Source organism: Haplochromis burtoni, unplaced genomic scaffold (assembly GCF_018398535.1).
Source record: "Haplochromis burtoni strain Fernald_Lab_line unplaced genomic scaffold, NCSU_Asbu1 Contig_5, whole genome shotgun sequence".
NCBI lineage: Eukaryota > Metazoa > Chordata > Actinopteri > Cichliformes > Cichlidae > Haplochromis > Haplochromis burtoni.
In genome coordinates this window covers 2,120,776-2,144,531 of record NW_024582366.1, presented here as the reverse complement: position 1 = coordinate 2,144,531, position 23,756 = coordinate 2,120,776, and the positions used below count along the sequence as shown (strand labels likewise).

General features: G+C 43.7%; 1 protein-coding gene across 43 annotated transcripts in view; it reads left to right on the top strand.

Moving 5' to 3' along the window:
* adgrl2a (adhesion G protein-coupled receptor L2a) overlaps positions 1 to 23,756 on the top strand; it is a 93,266-nt gene that overhangs the window by 63,316 nt on the left and 6,194 nt on the right. For 16 of the 43 annotated variants that reach the window (XM_042222370.1, XM_042222371.1, XM_042222358.1 and 13 more), the window contains 18 exons: positions 3,622 to 3,915; positions 4,471 to 4,574; positions 7,006 to 7,191; positions 7,660 to 7,698; positions 9,532 to 9,715; positions 10,406 to 10,528; positions 10,929 to 11,134; positions 11,785 to 11,958; positions 12,496 to 12,705; positions 13,360 to 13,580; positions 14,212 to 14,278; positions 18,128 to 18,219; positions 19,472 to 19,516; positions 19,805 to 19,831; positions 20,538 to 20,706; positions 20,905 to 21,033; positions 21,793 to 21,889; positions 23,445 to 23,573. In XM_042222370.1, coding sequence (XP_042078304.1) covers positions 3,622 to 3,915; positions 4,471 to 4,574; positions 7,006 to 7,191; positions 7,660 to 7,698; positions 9,532 to 9,715; positions 10,406 to 10,528; positions 10,929 to 11,134; positions 11,785 to 11,958; positions 12,496 to 12,705; positions 13,360 to 13,580; positions 14,212 to 14,278; positions 18,128 to 18,219; positions 19,472 to 19,516; positions 19,805 to 19,831; positions 20,538 to 20,706; positions 20,905 to 21,033; positions 21,793 to 21,889; positions 23,445 to 23,573 — 2,496 coding nt within the window. The remainder of the gene's footprint in view (positions 1 to 3,621; positions 3,916 to 4,470; positions 4,575 to 7,005; positions 7,192 to 7,659; positions 7,699 to 9,531; positions 9,716 to 10,405; positions 10,529 to 10,928; positions 11,135 to 11,784; positions 11,959 to 12,495; positions 12,706 to 13,359; positions 13,581 to 14,211; positions 14,279 to 18,127; positions 18,220 to 19,471; positions 19,517 to 19,804; positions 19,832 to 20,537; positions 20,707 to 20,904; positions 21,034 to 21,792; positions 21,890 to 23,444; positions 23,574 to 23,756) is intronic. The other 27 variants (XM_005923377.3, XM_005923374.3, XM_005923379.3 and 24 more) reach the window with 7 other exon arrangements.

Below are 23,756 nucleotides of genomic sequence, written 5' to 3'. Positions count from 1 at the left end.
GTGTGTGTGTGTGTGTGTGTTGCGTCCATGCATATGCTTTGCACTGGCTCAAAACTTGACATGCTCCTCTCCTCGATTTCACATCTTATTGTCTGTCATCAATCCGAGGCCTGTAACCCCTGTGGTAATAACCGAACCACCGAGATACATTCAAGTGCAACAATGTGTGGGTGTTGAATCTCACAAAGAGGTTATGAATAAGTCTGCCCTGACTAGTGGCAGTGCTTTGGAGAATATCACTCTGTGCGCTCCCACTGTATGACAGCTAATTGAAGCTTCCCCTTGGGCTGAGTGCAGCACAGACATAATAATCAAGGATCCTGTCCTGGATTCGATATATAGCCCGAACGTGGGATTTGCTTCTTTTGTCATAATCAAAGGAACGTCGCACAGGGAAAGTTCAGGAGTGTCAAGGCATGTGTTGCCACAATGGAAAACAGAACTATTTGCTTAATGTTATGAATCTGAAAAGTTCTGGAAAGGCCTGCTGCAGCACCGCCAACAGATCGATAGCCATCCCTCACTCGGCTCTGCTTGCTCTGCTTAAAAAAACCATCCACTTAGACATCTCTGTGAAGAAGTGACTACCTGAGAAGAGTGTCCATTTTAATGCCTTTGGGTTAATTCCTCCTAGCGTTCATTGGATTAAATTAGACCAGTCTATGGCATAACGGTAATGAGATTATTGTGTTTCTGGTAGGATTACGGGATGACAAGCTACGTACACGGGAGCAGCAGTGGTCAGAGGGGCTGCATTGTTTATGCACGGATCTCTGTGGGAAGTGTAGCCTACATCCACATTAGCCTCGTTTTCACACTGGAAAGCGGATTAGTTTGCATCATAAACATGACATGAAACCTCCAAACTGGATTAATTGAGCCATTTTAAATAATGCGTTTTCTTCCCAGTACTGCTCATTAACGAAGCTCTGATGGCGTCCAATCAGAGCAGCAAGAGTTTTATTGGGGGTTTTTTTCGTAGCTAACTGATTCTTTGGTTTTTTTCAATCCACCCCGCAGCCCTTTCCGTAAGCCACAGGGTCGTCCCTCTCAAACGGAAACCCCTCAGTTCTAGCTCTATATCAACAAGAGTCCAACATTAATTATATTCCCAGCTTTGCTGTTGACAGCAGGCACCATCAGAGAATAAAAAGATTGCGGGCGTTTTAACTAGCGCGTAAACCCCAACATCACAGCAATTTTTTTTTGTTTTTGCATGTAGTCCTGTTGAATGAGAGTATAGACGAGATACAGTTGTTAGTTGACATGCAAAAGGAATGTGCTTGGATTACAGCAGATGCCTCTTTGATTTATTGGCTGTAGTGGTGAGCCCTTTATCTCGAATCACGCTGCCGAACAGCAATTCATTTTCATTTCATTTCTGTCTGGATCCTAAACCTCCCACCCACAGAGACTGGGATTTTTAGCCTTATCATCTTTCATACTTTGGAAATGAGAAACCCATAAAGGGGCCCCACAGTTTCTTGGGAGCCTTGTGGAAGTTTGCCAAGCAACTCTGACCCAGACATTTATGAAGAAACAACGATAATCATTTTAACACTGCGTTGACACACATTCGTTTCCTTTAGACCGAGCCGCAGCATTGATTGCCACAGCTTGTAAAGTCAACCAGGAATCTGCAAAACTTGCTTTCACGTCTCTGATTCTTCTCAGTGAGTCTTAAAAAAGAGAAAGAAAGAAAAAAAAGGGCTATAGCAATAAAAGGATATTGGTGCAGAATAGAGACAAACATTTCTCCCAGCCAGCTAAATGCTGGTGCTGAAAGGACACTAAGCACAGGTTGTCTCTCAACTGCTGTGACAGGCTGTGCAGCCAAGAATTTCACTGTGTTGAGTAAAAGGATACAGGTAGGGGAGAAGGGACAAGAGAAGGGGGGATGCTGAGGTGAAGCCAGCCGACCAGCCAGCCAAATCTGCCGTCAGCTCAGTGTCAAAACAGCCAGTCAGCTGTGTACACCTTCATCTCACCTGCTTGTGCGTGTGTGTTTGTGTGTATGCCGTCCTATAGCCTCCCTCAACAGGAGGGAGCACAGAGAGTCATCTCCTCTGGTCAATAGAGCCTAATTCTCCACAGGTGGCAGCCAGCCTCAAAGACGATTCCCTTCAGCTCCACTGTGCTGAAGCTTCTGATCCACACGATGGGCCTTTGGTGATGGAAGAATTGGTGTGTGTGTGTGTGTGTGTGTGTGTGTGTGTGTGTGTGTGTGTGTGTGTGTGTGTGTGAGGGTTGAGTCAGATAAGAGGCGATAGATATGGAGATGTCATTGCCAGGGGTTCACCAGAACGCCGAAAATGTCTTCTTATTGACCCCACTCTTATTGAATTTTCCCGTCATCGCCCTTTGTTTCTCCGCTTCTCTTGCCTCACCCCTTCCACCTCAGATTATCTCCTCGTTCTCACTTTCTGCCTCGTCTCTACCTTCACCTGTTATTTCACAAGGTGTTGCGGCACCGACAGCAACTGTGCTCAACCCCGGCAGTGTAACAGCACCTCTTCGCATTTTCTGCATGCTCTATAGGCAGCCTAATGGAGGAAATCAAAGTACTCAAATGCGATTAGATCGCATAACGTTCAGAGCTCCTTTTGATTGATTCGTTTTTTTTCTGTTAAATTCAACCAACAAATATGTTTTTTCCGAGGTGGTTGTTCTGCTTTCTTTTTGCACTTGCAGATTTATATCAAATAGTCAGTGTTTATCAACATTTCATCTATAAAGCTCCCTTATGTTCAACTTTTATGAAATGTAATTACAGCGTTACTCTCACTCCTCCAGTGTATCACATGAAAAATGTCTTCATAGTTTTTCCTTAGTGGCTCATGTTAAATGTAAGGACTGCACTATTTTTCTCCTTTCCTGGGACTGAAACATATTGTTTTTGCCCGGGGCATTGGAAGAGTTACTGCACACCTGTTTTATCAGAGTATGAGTTGTAGGGAGAAACAACTGTAAAATGAATGTTCTGGCACCATGGCTGCACATACAGGTTCCGTGTTGCTCTAGTGAAATTTAATCAGCCATGCCACAAAATCTTCCAGGCAAGAATGATTGCCAGGCAGGAGGATGTTACTGTAATTATTGTCTTGTTCGCTTCAGACTGAGTGCCTTGGATAAGCCATAGTCAACGGGAAAGCAAATACGCTTGTTGCACAAAGCACTTAGTGGCAATTTACACAACAGGGTACTTGGATGTATAAGCATTACAGCGTCGAACGTGTTGAGGAAAAAAATGGGAATGTTGCTTACAGGGGGCGCCGTTAAGGTTTAGTTGTACATGAAGACTTCTGCCCACCAGAAGGTCAAGCTTTGAAAAGCTGCCAGGTTGAATATTCTTAGCAAATCCTCGGTATTATGTGTTTTGCACAACAGGGGTGCCACACTAATGAGCTGACCTCACACAGCAACCGCAGGTCAACTTACCATTTGGTTATTATTTTTATTCACAGCACTGCGTCGTGTTTTCGGAGGCTGAGAAACACTAAATGTATCCCAGTGAGATCCAGACTCGTCGTGTTCTCCCCCAACCCCATCCAACCCAGCGCAGATCACACAGCGGCGCTCCACCCAAATATTGACTTCTGTTTTTTCTCTCCCGTTGCACAGCACCGCCGTTTTCAGAAGTCACCACGACTCCGCCTACGAAAACGACAACCACCACAACAACAACCACGGTGCACTGGGGTGTGGACAACAATACCACCACAACAGGGTACAAGGAGCGCAGCAGGGGAGCGCCCAGGCCACGTCCTGTAATCCCACAGACTCCTTCCCCTCCGCCCCTGGAGTCCTTCCCTTTACCTGAACGCTTCTGCAAGGCAATTGAGAAAAGAGACATAATGTGGCCTCAGACCCAGAGGGGCATGCTTGTTGAGCGACCTTGTCCCAAGGGAACACGAGGTAAACAGGGCCGTCTTTCCTTCTCTCTCTCTCATCTCAGGGCCGACTGCTCGCTGCGTTCAATATGACCCGACAGCTCTCGAGAGAACATCCCCGTGTTTGTTAGATATTCCTTTTTTCTCTAATTATAAAAGATTTAACCTAAAGGAATCAGCAGTGGCTGTTAGCGTAAGCAGTCTCTGACTGACTGAGGCTCAGCTGTTTGTGTGTTCCTCATTTGATTGTATATGAACTCATGTCACTTTGTAGCAATAACAGGCTAACAAAATTAGTTTTCTGTACATTGTCTCGATAGACAAAGTGGGGAAAACTAAAAAGAAACATCTGCTCAGGCTTATGTTGTCATGTGCACAAAAAATGTTTTGGATTCATATATGTTCTACATATAAATACTCAATTTGCATGATTGTGTTGCTTGTGTGCAATTTCTTCCTTTGATCTCTGCTTCTGCCTTTGTTGTTCAGTGAGCAGCCTCATAAAAAATATGTATTTGATTTGAGTTGATTCAACTTGACTGTTCTCTTCTTGTTTGTTTTCTTGGTTTTTTTCTGTCAGGCACAGCATCTTATTTATGTGTACTTTCCACCGGGGACTGGCACCCAAAGGGCCCTGATCTCAGCAACTGCACCTCCCACTGGGTCAACCAAGTAGCCCAGAAGGTTTGTATGAGCTCTGCCTCGCTGTTTTCCATCTAAGTGTTTTTCTTAAAATAAGGAGTAGACAAAAATAATGTGTTCCTGTAAAGGACGTCAACTGCAAAAGTAAATTATTCACTGGAAAAAAAATATAAACATGGAAGCAAATCTGGGTCAGAATCACTCGAAAGCTGGATGACAAAAAGGGCTGATGTGTCCTATATTTTTGGTTTTATACAGGCAGTGCAGAATTATTAGGCAAATGAGTATTTTGTCCACATCATCCTCTTCATGCATGTTGTCTTACTCCAAGCTGTATAGGCTCGAAAGCCTACTACCAATTAAGCATATTAGGTGATGTGCATCTCTGTAATGAGAAGGGGTGTGGTCTAATGACATCAACACCCTATATCAGGTGTGCATAATTATTAGGCAACGTCCTTTCCTTTGGCAAAATGGGTCAAAAGAAGGACTTGACAGGCTCAGAAAAGTCAAAAATAGTGAGATATCTTGCAGAGGGATGCAGCAGTCTCAAAATTGCAAAGCTTCTGAAGCGTGATCATCGAACAATCAAGCGTTTCATTCAAAATAGTCAACAGGGTCGCAAGAAGCGTGTGGAAAAACCAAGGCGCAAAATAACTGCCCATGAACTGAGAAAAGTCAAGCGTGCAGCTGCCAAGATGCCACTTGCCACCAGTTTGGCCATATTTCAGAGCTGCAACATCACTGGAGTGCCCAAAAGCACAAGGTGTGCAATACTCAGAGACATGGCCAAGGTAAGAAAGGCTGAAAGACGACCACCACTGAACAAGACACACAAGCTGAAACGTCAAGACTGGGCCAAGAAATATCTCAAGACTGGTTTTTCTAAGGTTTTATGGACTGATGAAATGAGAGTGAGTCTTGATGGGCCAGATGGATGGGCCCGTGGCTGGATTGGTAAAGGGCAGAGAGCTCCAGTCCGACTCAGACGCCAGCAAGGTGGAGGTGGAGTACTGGTTTGGGCTGGTATCATCAAAGATGAGCTTGTGGGGCCTTTTCGGGTTGAGGATGGAGTCAAGCTCAACTCCCAGTCCTACTGCCAGTTTCTGGAAGACACCTTCTTCAAGCAGTGGTACAGGAAGAAGTCTGCATCCTTCAAGAAAAACATGATTTTCATGCAGGACAATGCTCCATCACACGCGTCCAAGTACTCCACAGCGTGGCTGGCAAGAAAGGGTATAAAAGAAGAAAAACTAATGACATGGCCTCCTTGTTCACCTGATCTGAACCCCATTGAGAACCTGTGGTCCATCATCAAATGTGAGATTTACAAGGAGGGGAAACAGTACACCTCTCTGAACAGTGTCTGGGAGGCTGTGGTTGCTGCTGCACGCAATGTTGATGGTGAACAGATCAAAACACTGACAGAATCCATGGATGGCAGGCTTTTGAGTGTCCTTGCAAAGAAAGGTGGCTATATTGGTCGCTGATTTGTTTTTGTTTTGTTTTTGAATGTCAGAAATGTATATTTGTGAATGTGGAGATGTTATATTGGTTTCACTGGTAAAAATAAATAATTGAAATGGGTATATATTTGTTTTTTGTTAAGTTGCCTAATAATTATGCACAGTAATAGTCACCTGCACACACAGATATCCCCCTAAAATAGCTAAAACTAAAAACAAACTAAAAACTACTTCCACAAACATTCAGCTTTGATATTAATGAGTTTTTTGGGTTCATTGAGAACATGGTTGTTGTTCAATAATAACATTATTCCTCAAAAATACAACTTGCCTAATAATTCTGCACTCCCTGTAGAAGACGACTACAAAAAAAGAAAAAAGTGAAATATCTGAGTTAAAACAATCCAAATTTTGTGTTAACAAAGAAATCACACAAACTGCATTATACAGAGGGGCAGTAGGAAAGGCACCATACAGCTGCAGTGTGTATAACTGTGTATTTACATTTTAATGATTTTGATTTTACACTTTGGTTAGTGGTGTAGTGGTTAACACCTTCACCCAGTTTGAAACTGGGAGGTCAGAAGCTGGCCCATAAATAGGACGGTTGTATTAGGAAGAGCATCCGACATGTAATCTGTTCCAAATCCACCACGTGGACTCGTTTGCTTTGGCACCCGACTCGGAAATAAGGGACAAAAGTACCTGACATTGTGCCCTTTGATTAAAAGCCTTTTACCTTCTATAATCTGCACCATAGTCTTATTTTGCAAACCACTCTTTGTAGACTTGTTTTTTTCTTTTGCCTTAGCACACAATATAAAAAGAAAAAACTGCCACTATAGCAGCTTCTGCTGTGTGAAGAAAACATTAAACCCTCTTTTCATAACCGATATTTCAAGGACTCATTCAAGTGTGATTTTTATGTTAGAAACAGAGCCGCAAAGAGCCCTCCAAGTCTGTCTTTTCGTATTCTCATTCGCATTACTCACTCTCTCCCCATGCAGATCCGCAGCGGTGAAAACGCGGCTAACTTGGCCAATGAATTAGCCAAGCACACCAAAGGACCCATCTTTGCCGGGGACGTCAGCTCCTCAGTGCGCCTGATGGAGCAGCTGGTGGACATCCTGGATGCGCAGCTGCAGGAGCTCAGACCCAGCGAGAAGGATTCTGCAGGACGGAGCTTCAACAAGGTAACCAGATCCTCCACATATTAGCAGGGTATTAAAAATATTACCTCAAGTTTCTCCCCAGTTCCCTCTTACTGAATGACTCTGCATAACTTACATCGCTTTTATGCTTTACTGATAACTTAATACTTCTTTAATACAATAGCTGCGTTTTATTCGATTTTTTTCACCAGATTACGTCAGCAGTCTGCTTTTCTGTGCTTTTCACTTCAAGTTCAGCCGAGCTGGGAAACAAACAGAAAAGCAGTTCTGATTTTTGAGCAGATGTGTATTCAGTGTCATGAGTGTGATCCACGGTGCTTTCGTGCGTCAGACCGGTGCCATTTGAGACTGGTCGTTTTATCAGTTGGTTTTTCCATCCAGCGCTCACCCCTTTATTATTTCTACCAATTCTTTACTCAAGCTCGTGAACTTGTGCAAATTACATGTCTCTATTTTGTATCTGTTCTTTTCCTTCTCAAACAAAAAAAGCTCCAAAAGCGAGAAAGGACATGCAGGGCATACATGAAGGTACTGAAGCAAAGCTTCTGCCCACTCTGCTTGCAGCTGCTGTCCCCTCTATTCCTGTACTACCGTACTGTATATGCCCTAGCCCAAGTTCAGCAGCATGCACCCTCTCCACTGTCGTGTACACCCTCCTCCCTGTGCTTCCTGCTTTTTTGAGTAATTGCTTCACACAAAAACACAGTTGTATTCAAAGTGCTTCCTAAGTTAAAGAGAAGTCATCTCCAGTTACTTAGGTGGCTTCTTTTTGTAACTGTGTACGTGTCTTCTTTTTTTTCTCTCCTGTATGCATTGACAGCTATGGTGTATTTTGTTGTTTCTTCCGTTTGTCCATGTTATTATTTTCTGTGTTTACTCAAGACTGCACGCCTACATGAATAACAGCACAACTCAAGCAGACATCCTCTTCTTACATCCCCCTCATTATTCATTTGATGAAGGATTTGCTGCTTTGTAGTGATGTATCAAAACCCTTTCTACGGATCATTTCCTGACCATTCACAGCCTGCAAAGGGAAAGTCCACAAGGGCGCAGGTTTGAGGTCATTAAATTAATGCGTTTCATAAATTAAAGGTACAAATCTATAGCTCGAGCTGGTTAATAGGGTTAGTGCAGGTCAAACGCTTTTTTTTTTTCTTTCCCTTTCTTCCCCAAATGCTTTCACAGCGTTGGGTTCGCACATCAAAGTATTTTGGCTGTATATATATCCCCCCACCATCAGGGACATCAGTGTCCTCCACCTGCCACCAAAGTCACCCCCCTCAATCCATCTCTCCTTCGGGAGGGTGTTAAAATGGATCAAGCTAATTAGCCAGTCAACGGCCGTGCGCTGGTAAAGGAGGCAGGGAAACTGGAAAAAAGCAAAAAGCACATACGTAGTCATATCGCCGCCGCCGCGTCGCATCATCGTTTCGCTTTTTAAAGTCAAAACATTTCGATTTGACTTCCGAGAGGTTATGTCGATGTAAATTACAGCAGCATGAGAGAGGATCAGGGACAGGGATTGTTGAGTCATCAGTATCTGACATCTGACGCAACTTCACATTAGCCCCCCCACACACACCCCACCCTCTCCTCCAGCCGTCGCCAGCATTGATTACCTGATTAGACGCATTGATTTTATTATTTCCTGAAGAAAACCCTGCATCATTTATGCCCAATTTATCCTCCGTGTTTCCTGAGCTTTTAGATGGCAAAAAAGATGTAAGGTAAAAAAAAACAAGGTTTGCATTCACGGGACAAACAACAGTTTAGCAAACTGCACACTTTTGGTTGACTTTTCGAGTGCCTTTGCAGGGCGGCTTAATTACTTGTTCTACAGTAAAGTGTGTGAAGAAAAGGAAAGTTGCTGCCCACTGAACTTTCCAATTAGAGAGCTTTAATTGAGATCAGCCACGGAGACTTTGGCTTTCACCAGGCCGTCTCTTAATATCCTGTTATCAGACAGACGTGATAGGCTCAGTGCACTGTGACCCAGAGCATCGACGCAACATCCTTGAAAAAGAGGCCGAGCATCGCTGAAGCGCCTCTTCTCCCCCGCTCTTTTAGCAGTTCTTCCTTCATTAACATCACATTAAAAACATTTTTTATTGTTTTTATTTTGAAATGTGTTGCAAGTATATGTTTACATTACATATACACCTGAGAAACAGACGTCCTTTCAGCTTCCTCACTTTTGTCCATTTCACTCCTAACGACGTGACACTCCAGCACAGCGTTTCACTAACTCACATCAGCGTCTGCATGTCACAGCTCATCCACGGAAAATGTCACTTGTTTCCAGACACTCAAGAACCTTTGTTTTCTGTGGATTTGTTTCGGTTATCTGCTTTAATACAGGCCATCGTGGACACGGTGGATAACCTTCTGCGACCAGAGGCGCTCAAATCCTGGCAGGACATGAACAGCACCGAGCAAACTCACGCAGCCACCATGTTACTGGATACTTTGGAGGAAGGGGCCTTCGTCCTCGCCGACAACCTCATGGAACCGGCTATTGTCAAAGTCCCAGCAGATAATATAAGTGAGTAAAGCCGAGTTTGCGGTAAGCAAATGACAAGCGTCCGTGATTGATGTGCGCCTCGGCTAATTTGATTACGCTCAGTTCATTGAAAGAGTAACTCCTGTGATGGCAACACAAGGCCGCCTCATAAAAAAGGACTTTGTTTTCATAATAAGGGTTTAAACCTCGGGGGAAGTGAAAAACAAGGCGTATTAGGTTTAACAAGTCGCTTACTGACAAAGTGATGAATATCAGACAATTAAATAGACTGGATTCTCTGATTGCGCACGCTTACTTTATAAATGTGTGCGTCTAGACCTTGTAACTCTATACACTAATGTGAACATTAGCCTGCTGTGCAGGCAGAAAAAAGGACATTGTTTATCCAAAGCTCCTCTTCCTTCGCTCATTTTCTTCAGCTGATAGACCGTACGAGAGAGTCCTTTGGTTTCTCTCAGCACCGTTTTATTCATATTAGTGGGAGCACCACTGGGATGAAACAATCACTGTGTGAGTGACGCTTTTATTGCGTGGCGCACTGTCACTAACATTTAGAAATGTTTAAACAGCTCGTGTAGAAATGTCAGGAAGAAATCGTCTTCCCTTCTGCTTTTTTTCTTTTTTGTCTCTTTGAAACAGTCTGAATTGACCGATTTTCGGTTTTTTTGTTGTCGTTCTCTGACTCATCCCCTGCCTCTCTGCTCTTGGCAGTCCTGGAAGTGTATGTTCTCAGCACGGATGGCCAGGTCCAGGATTTCAAATTTCCACAGATCGGCAAAAGCGGCATCTCAATCCAGCTCTCAGCCAATACTGTTAAGCTCAACAGTCGGAATGGTGAGTTAAAAAAGCAACGATAGCGAGAGGAGCTCGGTCAAAGTTAACTCTGGTAACTCAGAGACAAACAAAAGGGATTCTTTAGCGCAGGAGAAACTGTGAAATGGATTCATTTTCAAGAGACTGAGTGCAGTTTATCTCAAAAACTCCACAAAGCTCTGCAATTTTAAACCTACAAATAAGGCCATTTGTAGCAAATATATCTCACTTCTCTCATCCATGCAGATAATTGCTTGAATAATTTAAATTCAGCTACATTGAAATAGATGGAGTCAGTTTTAGAGCTTTCTCATCCTCTGGTCTTCTGCATATTTTGTCTTCACTTCTTTTAGGCCCCTGTTGTTTTAATTGCGTCGCTCTTTCCCTAATCTGGTGTTTCTTTAAATCTTTCGCTCCGCAGGAGTTGCCAAACTGGTTTTCATGCTCTACAAAAACCTGAGCCAGTTCCTCAGCACAGAAAACGCCACCATCAAGATGGACAATGACGCCTACGCCCGCAACGTCTCGGTAGCCGTCAACTCGGACATCATCGCCGCCTCAATCAACAAAGAGTCTAGCCGCGTGTTCATTAATGACCCCGTGATTTTTACCCTGGAGCACATTGATGTAAGTCCGCCTGCAGGAACAAATGGACGGGCCATATTAAAAACACCAGGAGGGAAGATCTAGAGTAGACGGAGATGTGCAATTTGAATTGTAAATGTCTGGCTAGGTCAGTCGGCAGTTTATTTAAGTCATTGAACATCAAATTAAAGGAGTCTTTAGAACCTAAGTGAATTCTTAATGAAAACTAATTCTTTAATCAACATTGGGATATAAATGATACCCATTTTCTTTTATAGTGAGGGAAATTAACTCCTAGATTAGCCCTACAATCTAGGATGAAATTACTGGAGCACCAATTATCTTTCGTCTTTTAAAGTTGTCACTAGAGTTCCCAGAGGGCCGCGCGTGACTCCATTCTTTATCAGAGAAATTGTGCAATTCCAAAGACATGCCGTCAAACAATTATGCTTCTCTGTTATTAAGGCCTCGTATACGCGACCATGCTTCGGTTGATTTGGCAAGCATGTGCCAAATGAGATACAACATATGAATTGCTTCATAAGAGCTGTGAAGTGAAAAATCCTCATCCATATCAGTGCAGAAAAATACTTTCTGTGAGTGGGGGGTAAATGGCCTCTGTGTTCTACATGTGCTTCAATTTCAGGAAGTCAATTATTTGGACACTTAACCATATCTCTTGTTATCTGCAGATGGAGCACTACTTCAACTCCAATTGCTCCTTCTGGAATTACTCTGAGAGAAGCATGATGGGCTACTGGTCCACCCAAGGCTGCAAACTCCTGGACTCCAATAAAACACACACCACCTGCTCATGCAGCCATCTCACCAACTTTGCCATCCTCATGGCACACCGTGAAACCTCGGTATGTCCAGTCATCTTTCGTGCCCACCCGTAGCATTGGAGGATTTTTGATTAAATCAAGATCAGACCCTTAACATTTTAGTTTCCAGGCTTGAATATTAAAGCAGCTAAAGATTGCAGCTATCACGGTGCGGTTTAATGAGTCGATCTGTGCGTACTGGGTTGTTTTTGCCAGACTTTTTTCATCTTTCAGCTTGATTTGAGTGCATCTTCTCCAACACGTAATGCTAATTTTACACCCAGAAGCAAACGATAATGAAATAACCACAATTATTGAAAGAGAAAGATTTTTTTAATCAATATCATCACCATGGGCGCCCGCAGATATGTCATGGGATAGGGATGTAGTCCCAAAATATGAAATTGGTTACTCTGTGTCCTTTTGTTGCTCCTGATTTATCTCATTATGCTGGAATGTACATGTAAGCAGTTATTTCTTCGTTTTAGTCCTCAATTATCAAATCTAAAAGGGGAGGCTACCGTTATTTCCCTCAGAGCTTCACACGACCCTCTTTGTCATTTCGCCCTTTCGCTTCAGGCCAGCAGTGAAGTGCACGAGCTGCTCCTGACCGTCATCACTCGCGTCGGCATCGTGGTGTCCCTCGTCTGCCTCATGATCAGCATCTTCACCTTCTGTTTCTTCCGGGGCCTGCAGAGCGATCGCAACACCATCCACAAGAACTTGTGCATTAATCTCTTCATTGCAGAGTTAATATTCCTAATTGGTATCGATATGACGGAACCCAGGGTAAGCCGGAATGATTTCACCCTATTGATTTGGTTTTGATTCATCCTCTCTCTCCTTATCGCCTCTCAGCCCTCACACAAAAGACCCTTCCAGAGTAAAATGGATAAGACTTTAAGCATTGTTTGTTTCTAGCCTTCCCCACTTGTCCCTGACATGACACGAGTGGAACAGCACCATCAATATAGCTTACTAAAGGGACATGTCTTCCGCTTGATGGGTCTTTTTCCCTCTTTCCTTTGAAGCTGCAGCGACGATTGCTGAGCAACGGCAGCTTTTTTCTGTCTTTTTTCACAGCTCCAAATAATTAAATCTCCTAACTCTAACCCCACAATACTAATGGCATTTAAATTTGTACTGTGCTGATGGAAAGCTAAACCTGTGCTTAGTCAGAGCCCATGTGGTGAATGAATATTCATTGTTTTTCTCTGCTGTTGAACGAGACGCCCTGAAACGACGACCTTTTCAGGGAGCTTCAATAAAAGATGGGGTACACAATGTACAATTTTCACTAAAAAAACAGCAACAACAACAAAAGTCAGATGGAAACGACACGTGTCATCTTGATGTCGAAAGATTATTTAATAAATTTCACTGTGTCTCCTTTGCATCTTGTTCTTTGATTGTCTGAATCTGTTGTTTTTCTGTCATTCTCAGATTGGCTGTGCCATCATTGCGGGGATCCTGCACTTCTTCTTCCTAGCTTCCTTCTCCTGGATGTGTCTTGAGGGAGTCCAGCTGTACCTCATGCTTGTAGAAGTCTTTGAGAGCGAATACTCGCGGAAAAAGTATTACTACGTGTCTGGTTACCTCTTCCCTGCCATCGTTGTCGGCGTCTCAGCAGCTATTGACTACAGGAGCTACGGGACCAAGAAAGCGTGAGTGCAGCTTCTTTTTTTCTCTCTCTCTGAAAACATTCTTGGAAATGCAGAGCAGACATGCTGGATGCTGCACTGTGTGGGCTTACCTGCTGTGGCTGCGTGTGGCAGATTTTGAAAAGAAATCCGCTCGTCATTTCTGCCAGCACCTTATGTGCATCCCTGGAGACTACACCAAAACATTTGAGCGCCTTTTGCCAGGGATGGGCAGCTGTTCAATTTTTTATGTCATTTGAAAGTGGCTGACAGACTCAACACTGTGGTTTCAGGGGAGGCTGCAGCTACATTAATGCCTTTCTGTTCAAAGACCCTCCTGTGACCTCTTGTTTGTAAATGCTGTCTTAAAGAGGAGAGCGCAGTGCAGGGGAAAAAAGCCTTTTACATAGATTAATGGCTATATCACAGCTAAGACGACGCTATTAAGAGGGGCTGCTCGGTTTGCTTCTTCTCCTGTTGTGTCCGGCCGTCTTCCTGCTCGTTTTGTGAAAGAGCTTTGAGTTAAGCACTGATAATAAAATACATCAGCCCAAGTAACCAAAAATGATTTCTTTCCATTTTTAGCCACAGGAGCACGATGTCGTTTTTGTGGTGTTTACTGCCTGGAGCTGATTTGTGTGTTTCTCTGACATAGGTGCTGGCTAAGTGTGGATAATCATTTCATATGGAGTTTTATAGGACCTGTCACCTGTATCATCATGGTAAGCTGTTTTCTTTTCTTTGAATACTCATACTGACAGAGTGAGGAAGGGACCGAGAGGGTGAGATGAAAGAGATGCAGGAGGAAGATAAAGGGAGCAAGATGGTTGAACTGAAGGGAAAAGTCAGCAGGATTTTTGCTCCAAGCCTTCCCGGTGATGACAGGTTAATTTTGCGCCACAGACAGATTACGAGGCGTCCGACGTTCCCCTCTGCCTCTCACTGCCTGACAAGGATCAGCCTTGATAGTGTACTTTAACCTCACTTTTACACAATTTCAGGAAGTCTCATATCACAGATATTACCTGATGACCTTCATGTGATGAAGGGAAAAAAATTATGTTAACAATTGGCTGAAATGGTCCATTTTACAGCGCACGTTGCAAGCCGGGGTAATGTTCATAGCTCTTTTTTGTATTTGTCTGCCTGTAAATAGCGGACGACTTTGTCAGGAAGACGGAGAGCAAAGGCATCCCTTCTGTTTGGTCAGGGTCCGCCAAGGGTGAAGGACATATAGCATATAATATTGACATATGTCCCATTGAGGCATGCAATTATTTACTGGTCATGACATTATTATCTCTCGCTCCATCAGAGAGGCTCAGAAGAATAAGACCTTCGGGAGTCTTACTTCCCTGCGCAGGACAAAAAAAAAAGAAATAGCAGGTGGTGTGCCTCACATATATCCTCTCAGCTTCCCACATCATGTATTGCTTTGCCCTCGTGCACACCGAGGGATAAGGAAGCTCTGCAGGCTCATCTTGCTGCTGTGTAGGGAGGATGGGTGGTATTTGTTCAGTACTGTGTTCATTATCCAAGCTAATGGTTGGTACTGTATCTACAGATGCAGTGACCTCTGCTGAACATCAAGCTGACACTGAAAATATACTAGAGAAAAGGGTCAGCCGTGTCAAATTCCATCGAGTCCCTGCACACTATTGGCAGACTGCTCCGAGTTGTCAAAGTAAAGATGCAGTAGCCGTACTCTTTGTCTGTGTGGCAGCAGAATAAGTAAAAGGCAAATCTGCACACTGGATTGCATTTCACAGCTTTCTCACAAACAGGCGTTGGCTTAGGAATGGAAGAAATGGTGCTCACTCGAAAAGGGTCTGCGCTGGATTGAAATGTCCCGGAGTAAATGCTGAAATGACTTTTTCTTGTTTTCAGTGATTTTCCTGTCTTTTTTCTTTCCTCCTCTCTGCCTCCCTGCTTTGAATGTGTGAGCTTATAATTGAGGAAAAGCTAACATTGTATTAAAGCAAACATACATTTCTCCCTGTCTCAGCAAATGCTCTGTCAGCCACACTGGAATATGTTTCCTTTCCCTAAATTGGACCCTCATTGTTTTCCAATCGAGTGTTGCTCTCATAATGATTTGCATGAAAAATATTTCTGCAGTGGAAATGATGATCGGGATCCCGGTGGTGATGACCGCAGAGATAGAATCATGACCCTGTGAGGAGCTAATGTATTGTAGCAGAGCTAATATGTGACAGGAATGAGGTTTTGCTGCACTGGGCCGGGCCTCGCACACCGCTCCTCTGATTCTGTGCAACAATTGACTCAAAAAGACAAAGTACTGTGGAAAGGGGCATCTCGGGGGAGCGTGCAGGAGCAAGGTTTGTCTGCACCATCCGTGACCCTGGTTTCTCTACAAATTGGCTTTGTCCTTGTCAATGAAAGACAGAGTTAGAAGGCGAAAAGGCACATGAACAGGAGAAAAGGAGAGAAAACAGTGCTGCTTTGGCTTATGTCTGGATCCCCACTTGTCACCCAGACCATGTTTGTGCCAAGTAACACCAGTTTTGACCTAGGGTGGTCATGTTTTGTTTTGTTTTTTCTCAGCCTTGTGCTTTCCCCCCTCATTTTTCCTGTTGTTTTTGCTGCCGGATGAAACGCTTCCTAAATACTGACTGAAAACAAAAGCTGAGAGCAGGCATTTAGATCCTTGTTCTTAGGCAGAGGTTGCCCTGCTTCTGGGCACAGGGGGTATTAGCTCCATGAAAGGAGGAACATGGAAGTAATGAGTGGTGGGGGGAGCCATTAGCATGCTTGAGATAACTTCAACACAAGGCCTTTTGGATCATGACACGTCGCGAGCAGTTCTTATCATCTGGACAGCTCCATCTGCACCTTTAATATTTTATCCCCAGCAGTTCATTTGGAGTTCAGTGTGTACACACACAGTCCGCTTCAGAAAAAGCTTTCTCCTCAGTCCCAGTGTGGCAAGGTGCTTCTGCATGGCTTGCAGTGATGATTCAGAGACAGAGTGAAGGATAGAGGCAAGACAGCTCCGCTCTAGCAAGAGGGATCCCCCGGGAGGGGCTGCGAAAGCATGTCGGTGGGGGTGGGAACATGTGCCATGCTGCTAGGTTACTTTAAAGTACCGTGTCCCTCTCCTCTGTCTCATTGGATCCATGTCACCACTCCAGGCTGTGTGAAAGGGTTTTTCAAAAGTCCTCGTCCTCGTGTCCCCCCACACCCACACGCCTCCCCTCCCCCACACCCACACCCACTGTCTGACTCATGCAGACAGGAATAATGGCTGATAACGGTGAAACAAAACATAGTTTCAGTGCCGTCTGTGATATGAAAGAAGGTTTGCATTTTTTTCCTCTTTCTCTCTCGCCCCTTTTTCTTTTTTTTACAGTCGGGCTTATTGTGAGTGGCTCCATGAGTTGATTGCATGTGGAGGGGTGATGTATTGACCACAGGTAGTCTTTTGATAGCAGCGTGTGTGCACCAGAACACTGAGAAAGACTGAATGGCTGTGGTCTGAGTCCAGCTCACAAAGGTCCCTTGCATTGGCAGTCCATCTCCATTTTTCTTTTGCCAGTGCTGCAGTGCTCTAAAGGCAGCGTGCGAACGCCAAAATGCACTGTTTGGTTTTCGTCCCTACAAATGTTTTACTTGCATGGAGCTTCTTTGTTACGCACATGGCACTGACGCCGCGTACACATAAATTTGTCTGCCGTGTTTCTGGTGTTTGATCCTCTTATTTGCTCTATTGGAGACTCACATCTCAATTTCCCTTTGTAAGATATTCCTTGACATCATTTATACGTGCCTGGCTTTCAGCACAAATGCACTCGGGTTTGTCTGAGTGAGTACATGTACATGCTGCGTCAGGTGCTAGTTTGCTCCAGAATAAATGTTTTTGAGGTAAATTATTTGGAAGGGCTCCTTGCTGGAACATGCAGCCTTTGTGTCTCTAAATCACAGTATTGATTTTTTTTTTAAAGGTAGCAAATAAATGTGCTCAGAAACACAGCGCATAGTATCCCTGTCTCAACCTGATATGTGCCACTGGTTCTCTAAAGATTTAATACATTAAAACAAGCAAGCAACAGCCTCCGCACGTCTCCCCTTCCTTCTCTCTCTCTCTTTTCATCTGGCCACAAACAGGAATCGAACAAAATACACCACGTTCCCTCAAGCCTTCTGTAGCTGGTTATACCTTATAATATTTCACTATGTGCATAAAATGATATGCAGTTGTTTTGTACACCAAGAGGCTCTCATTTCTTCTGCTACTTTTCATTCCCTTCTGACATTCCCAGAATGGTGCTGTGTGGCTGCCCCCCTCTTTTCTTTTTTTCCCTTACAGTGATGGATTTTAATGCATTTCCATGCTCTTATTGATATAGAATGACACTAAATTTGGCGCCAGTCGGCCCCGTCTGAGACTAGCTGGAACGATAGATGTTTATTGGATTAGTCTGTGGACATGCAGAGTTGAAGGCTCTCCTCTTTTAATACTTATGGGCAAATTAACAGTTTTTTTCTGTGTGTGCTATATCTTCAGTCATACATCTTCATGTATTAACACTGCCATTACTCTGTTTTGACAGCTCAATCTCATCTTCCTGGTGATCACAATGTACAAAATGGTGAAGCACTCCACCACCCTGAAACCAGACTCCAGCCGACTGGAGAATATAAAGTAAGTGAAGCGTCATCATATGCAGAACGCCCGCACACTCCTCCCACTTATGAGCAATCTAACACCAGTGCCACTTCCCCCGGAAAAACCACAAAGCCCCTTTTAGTGTTAAGTTGTTGTTTTTTCTCCACCTCTACATGAATTCTTTTGATTATTTATTTATTTTAGGCCCAATTTTAAAATGATTCAAAGAGACTTTACTATTTTCACTGAAATTACTTTTTTTTTTGCATCACCATGTTGTGTATAATCTGTGATGATGACTACACATATTCTGTGACTCATATTTTTCATGCTTTGGTGTTTTACTGCAAACCTGCAGCCACAGAACTGCTCTGGCGTGACACGCATCACTGTAAGGATGCTGCGTAACCGTTCAGCGTCGGCTCTGGCAGGGTGGGGCGCAGCCGAACAGCTACCATGTGTGCTTGAGACTGGAAAATGTCAAAGCTTTTTCATATTTATATAAATATATATAGAGAGAGATGCCAGCTTCTAATCCTAAAAAGAAAAAAAATCTGCCACCATCTCAACACCGCCACACTCCGCCTTTCCTCTTGTAGCCGCTGCTGAGTCACCGCAGCGTGTAGCTCAGCGTTTTCCAAAGCACTAATTACAACTGCTGTTGTTTTTGCACATTGTATGAAGAAAACTGATATAAATATATATTTATTGCTGTTTACTCCAGGGCCTTGTTGGTTACAGTCCTGCAGTCTCATGCCATTTTGCATTATTTACATTATATTAGTTTGTGTTTCAACCTCCACCACGCTGTGCGGGAGCGGCGCTTGCTGCTTTCTTTTTTCCCCCCGTCCAGTGTTTGTTATTCTTCATCTTTGCTTAATGAATGCGTGCAACAACACAGCTCTGTGGTAAAACCGCAATCAGAGAGAACAGTCACAAAAACGCCTCACTTGGTATTCTAGGTCCATTTGAGATGGACTCCTCCCTGTTTAAAGAAACCACAGCAGAAAGCATTCACTGAACTTCAGATTGTTGCGCATTTTGATGTCGGATGTTAGAAATGATTTCTTTCAAGCTTGTTTGTACTGAAATGCACCGTTTGCCTAATCGCTGTTTCCTCTGTGATCATTTGTTTCCTGTTGTCGCTGTTTTTCGTGCCAAAGTTTGATGCTGAAGTCAGACAGTGGTCGCTGCATGTTGCATGTGAAGCCAAAGTTAACGCACACCCTCTCCTTTCTTTTTCTTCTGTCATTCCTCTCTCCTGTCTCTGTTCTGCAATCCACACCAGTAATTATCGCGTTTGTGACGGCTACTATAATACAGATTTGCCTGGGTAAGCTTCTACTACGCACCTCAGATAATTTTACCCACACAACACCACCCACGAGTAAAGGAGCATAAATGCATATTCAGCTACAGACAGCGAATGTTCTACATGTAATTGAATCATCAACAGCAAAATATACAAGTCTCAGTTCTTGTTAGATCCTTTATTTCACTGCCTCCCGTGATTTCCCCTGAATCAAAGTTGACGATATCTTACTCAAATGCCGAATAACCCAAGCTGTTATGCGCTCTAATCTAATTGTGTTTCTCTCTTCCTGCCTGTCATGCTCTCTAGCTATGAAGATAATAAACGGTTTATCAAGTAAGAACATACTGCCCAGAAGTCGTCTCCTCAGCTTCTAGTTTATTCTCTCTATCCCACGTTATTTTTTCGTGCCTTTTTGTTCCTCTTTCTATCATTTCCTTTCACAAACTGCAGCTTCTAAGCTTCTCATCCACTGTCTTTGTGACCGGTCACTGCCACCACGTCCATCATTTTTGATCCAGTTTTGTTGTCGTTGCTGTTGTGTGTTTGATCATCGAACCGTGACCACTGTTGGTGTGCGAAGGCTCCGCAGGACCTTCGCACACGAAGCAGGGAGTTTTCCTTGAACTCTTTCCACGTCTGCGTAGCTTCTCCGGTTCTGGTAGCGCACTCAGTAGATGAATATGATAGTGTTTGTTGCTTTTGTTGAGTTATTTTTAAACATGTCGTGCTGTCTTGTGATAGCGGTTGGTGTGTTTTAATAAATAGAGAGGTATAAAGAGAAAAGCGGGTCAAGCTTTTGCTTGTTTCTTGTCTTGTCTGAGGGCAGAATCTGCACGTGTGAGGATGGAGGGGTGGGGACAGCGGGGAAGGGTTGTGAGGACGTGTGTGTGTGTTTTCTTTTTCATTTTCCTCCCACCTGGTTTTTAGCCTTTTCTACATATTTCATAGTGGAACCGGGTGATTAATATTCCAATCACCGTTCTGTCACAGAACCTCCCTCATGCTGGATTCGTCCTGTGTCTCGTTTGTCGTCCCTCAGATCCTGGGTCATGGGTGCTTTTGCTCTGCTGTGTCTGCTCGGTCTCACCTGGTCTTTTGGGCTCTTCTTCATCAGCGAGGCCTCCATTGTTATGGCGTACCTCTTCACCATATTCAACACCTTCCAAGGAATGTTTATCTTCATTTTCCACTGCCTTCTCCAGAAAAAAGTAAGTAGTCACTCTGCACTGCGTACGGTTTTTCTCTGTCAAGGTGAAAAGCAGAAGGCTTTTGAGCAGTCAAGGCCAAACCTTCAGCTGAATTCACAGATGCTGATATAAAGAACAAACACTGCCTCATTCTGCTTCTTGTAAAGTCATATGTAAAGTCAACATTGTATTTAAACACTTGGCTGTTTGCCTGCGTAGGTCCGCAAAGAGTACAGCAAGTGCTTCCGCCACACGTACTGCTGCGGAGGGCTGCCGACTGAGAGCTCGCACGGTTCTGCGAAGACTTCCACCACACGGACCAGCGCACGCTACTCCTCTGGCACACAGGTACACCGGCACTTTTGCACAGTGAGAGTCTCGCCACGTGCCAGGATAAGATGAGAGCGCGGCGTATCCTGGACTCGTCGTGCAGCTCTGTTACGTTGTTAATAACCCCACTGTTTAAACGACTCCTCAGGAAAATGTACTTTTACTGTGAGCACAGAAAAAAAGCACATTCTGCATCTTAACCTCAGAGGTAGATGAGAAGACACAAACATTATCCCACTTTTTTACAAGCAGCATCTGCTGTACTGCATGAGTACCTTTCTTCTGTTCTGGCCCCTTTAGCTCTTGCTTTTATCCTTTTTCACTAACGCCATGTGCATGGGGAAGAAATACGTATTGCACTGTTTAAAGAGCATTGCAGGCACTTTTTACTACAGGGAGAGCCAAAATTACAAAGAAGAAAACAACAACTTTGTCCTCGCCTTATCCGGTTCTTATTAAAGGCTAATAGACCTTAGCAGACAATACCTCCAGATGTAATGTGCTTACAGAGAAGCATCCCCGTCTCAGTATAACCTCCAGCCTATTGTAAAGAGTCATAACTGGAGCTGAAGTTGTTCAGAAGTTGACTTACATAAAATTAGTTTTTGAAAAACTCATCCAGAGGGATTGAGCAGTTACTACTGCCCTTGCCTCGCTGCAGATTAGTAGGTTTGTTTTATAGTGTGTAGCACGTAGAGGGAAATCGAATGAAAGCTGATCTGAAAGGTGAACGGGCTTGTTTAAAGTCCTAATGGCTGTCCCTTGTTGACCTGACAGAGTCGTATCAGGAGAATGTGGAATGACACCGTAAGAAAGCAATCTGAGTCCTCCTTTATCTCAGGTGACATCAACAGCACCTCCACCCTTAACCAAGGTCAGTTCACACCTCATTTCTCTGCACATGCACACCTATGCACACATTTCATCATCCAGCTAAAAATACCTCCTTCAAGTTCCAATGATCTCACCAACACCGTCTAGGGTCCTACTCTGGTAATCGTAATAAATGATTCAGCTTGAAAAGACAGAGCAGTACGGTTTAAAAAAAAGATTTAGGTCTTTAGTGTGGTCTCCCTGTTCTGCCAGCAAAGGATTACAACAATCCATCCTCAAATACTCTGTGAGCTGTCATTCTGGCCAGTCATGTCAGTCTTAAATTGGGGCAAGGCTGGAAGAACTTTTTTTTAATTTAAGTGCTGGCTGTCCAAAGTTTATACCAAAGCTCAGGGGAAACATGGACAAAACTTAAAAGGCGGGGAAGGGGCAAAGTTTTATTTTCGGAAAATCTTAACATTGCTTTAAAAAGGCGGTTTGTAGCCTGGCATGTAAGGTGACCTCTCTTACTTTACAGTGGGAGGGAGAAAAAAAACTGTCATTTATTATTTAGCTTGAGCACAAATATGATGATGAGAAGATGATGTTCAACTCTGGCTGACCTGGAGTGCTTAGTGTGCTGTTAGGCTTTCTGCTGCTCTCTGAAATGGCTTTCCAAGCATGCGAAGGGAAAGAGGGTTTACACCGAGGTAGCTTAACTCCACTCCCTCCTCTCCCCTCCTCTTGACTCCTGTCTCTGCTTCTCTTTGCGGTCACTTTTTTTAAAATTTTGCTGTCACTTGTCACAAACTACAACATTACACCTAGCGCTTTAAAACACATTTTGGCTTGCTGATACATCAGCATCAAAATAGAAGTCTTTTTGGGGGGCGATCAGTATAATTTCCTGGAGATGTTAATGTAAAGGTTGGATATTGATCACTCTGGGGTGTAGCTGCCTCGTTACCCTGGAGAGACAGTGCACTGAAGGATGGCTCTATCTCCTAGAAGCACTTCCCTGTCATTAAAAACATCCCTGGAGACTTCTCAACATGACAGATGGCATTTAACACAGGTGATAAATGGCAGCCGAAATACCTCAGATCCTTAAAACACACTGCAAGCTGAGGGGGGGGAATGGAAAGAAGATGAGCTTTTGGAAGAAAGTGGCAAAAAATTAAGACTTAATAATAACTTTGACTTGGACGTGTTCGCCTTGGTCTCTTGGAGCACTTATGTTTGGACCTGGCCCAACAGCAAAACCTCTGCACAATAACAGGGTGCTGTTTTTGGGAGGAAAATAATACTAATAACCGAGCTTGACTTAAAAAATGCGAGAAGTGTGAAAAATTGCAGTAATGAGCACAGCTGTTTCAAATGTTAGTTGGTAAATAAATGGGTTATAAATGCTTTTCAACACACGTAATGAACTAAATAACTGAAGAAGGACAGCACAAAGTTGAATATTTTTGCTCCTCAAACTTTTCTCTGTACGATCACTACGTTTCAGATTTCGCGTAAAAAGCGAAGTGACACCACACGCCTCTCTCCACAAACTGCTGCTAATTTCCTTGATCTCTTTTTCTCAATGCTCCTCTTCTGTCCTGCTGCTCCAGGAATGACCGGGAACTATCTACTAACAAATCCTCTCCTGCGACCACAAGGCACTAACAACCCTTATAACACCTTACTGGCTGAGACAGTCGTATGTAACACTCCCACAGCTCCAGTGTTTAATTCACCAGGTGTGCTTACTTGATACTTTCACCTGCATTCTGCCTGTTCTTCTGTCTTTACTTGCTCTCTCTCCCTCTTTTGTATCTCACTTCAGTGTACGGCACGCTAAAAGAAAAGCAGGATGTTCGGCAGTATCACCTTTCCTTCTGAATCACTGTCTCCCAAATGCTTGACACACTACATAGTGAGAG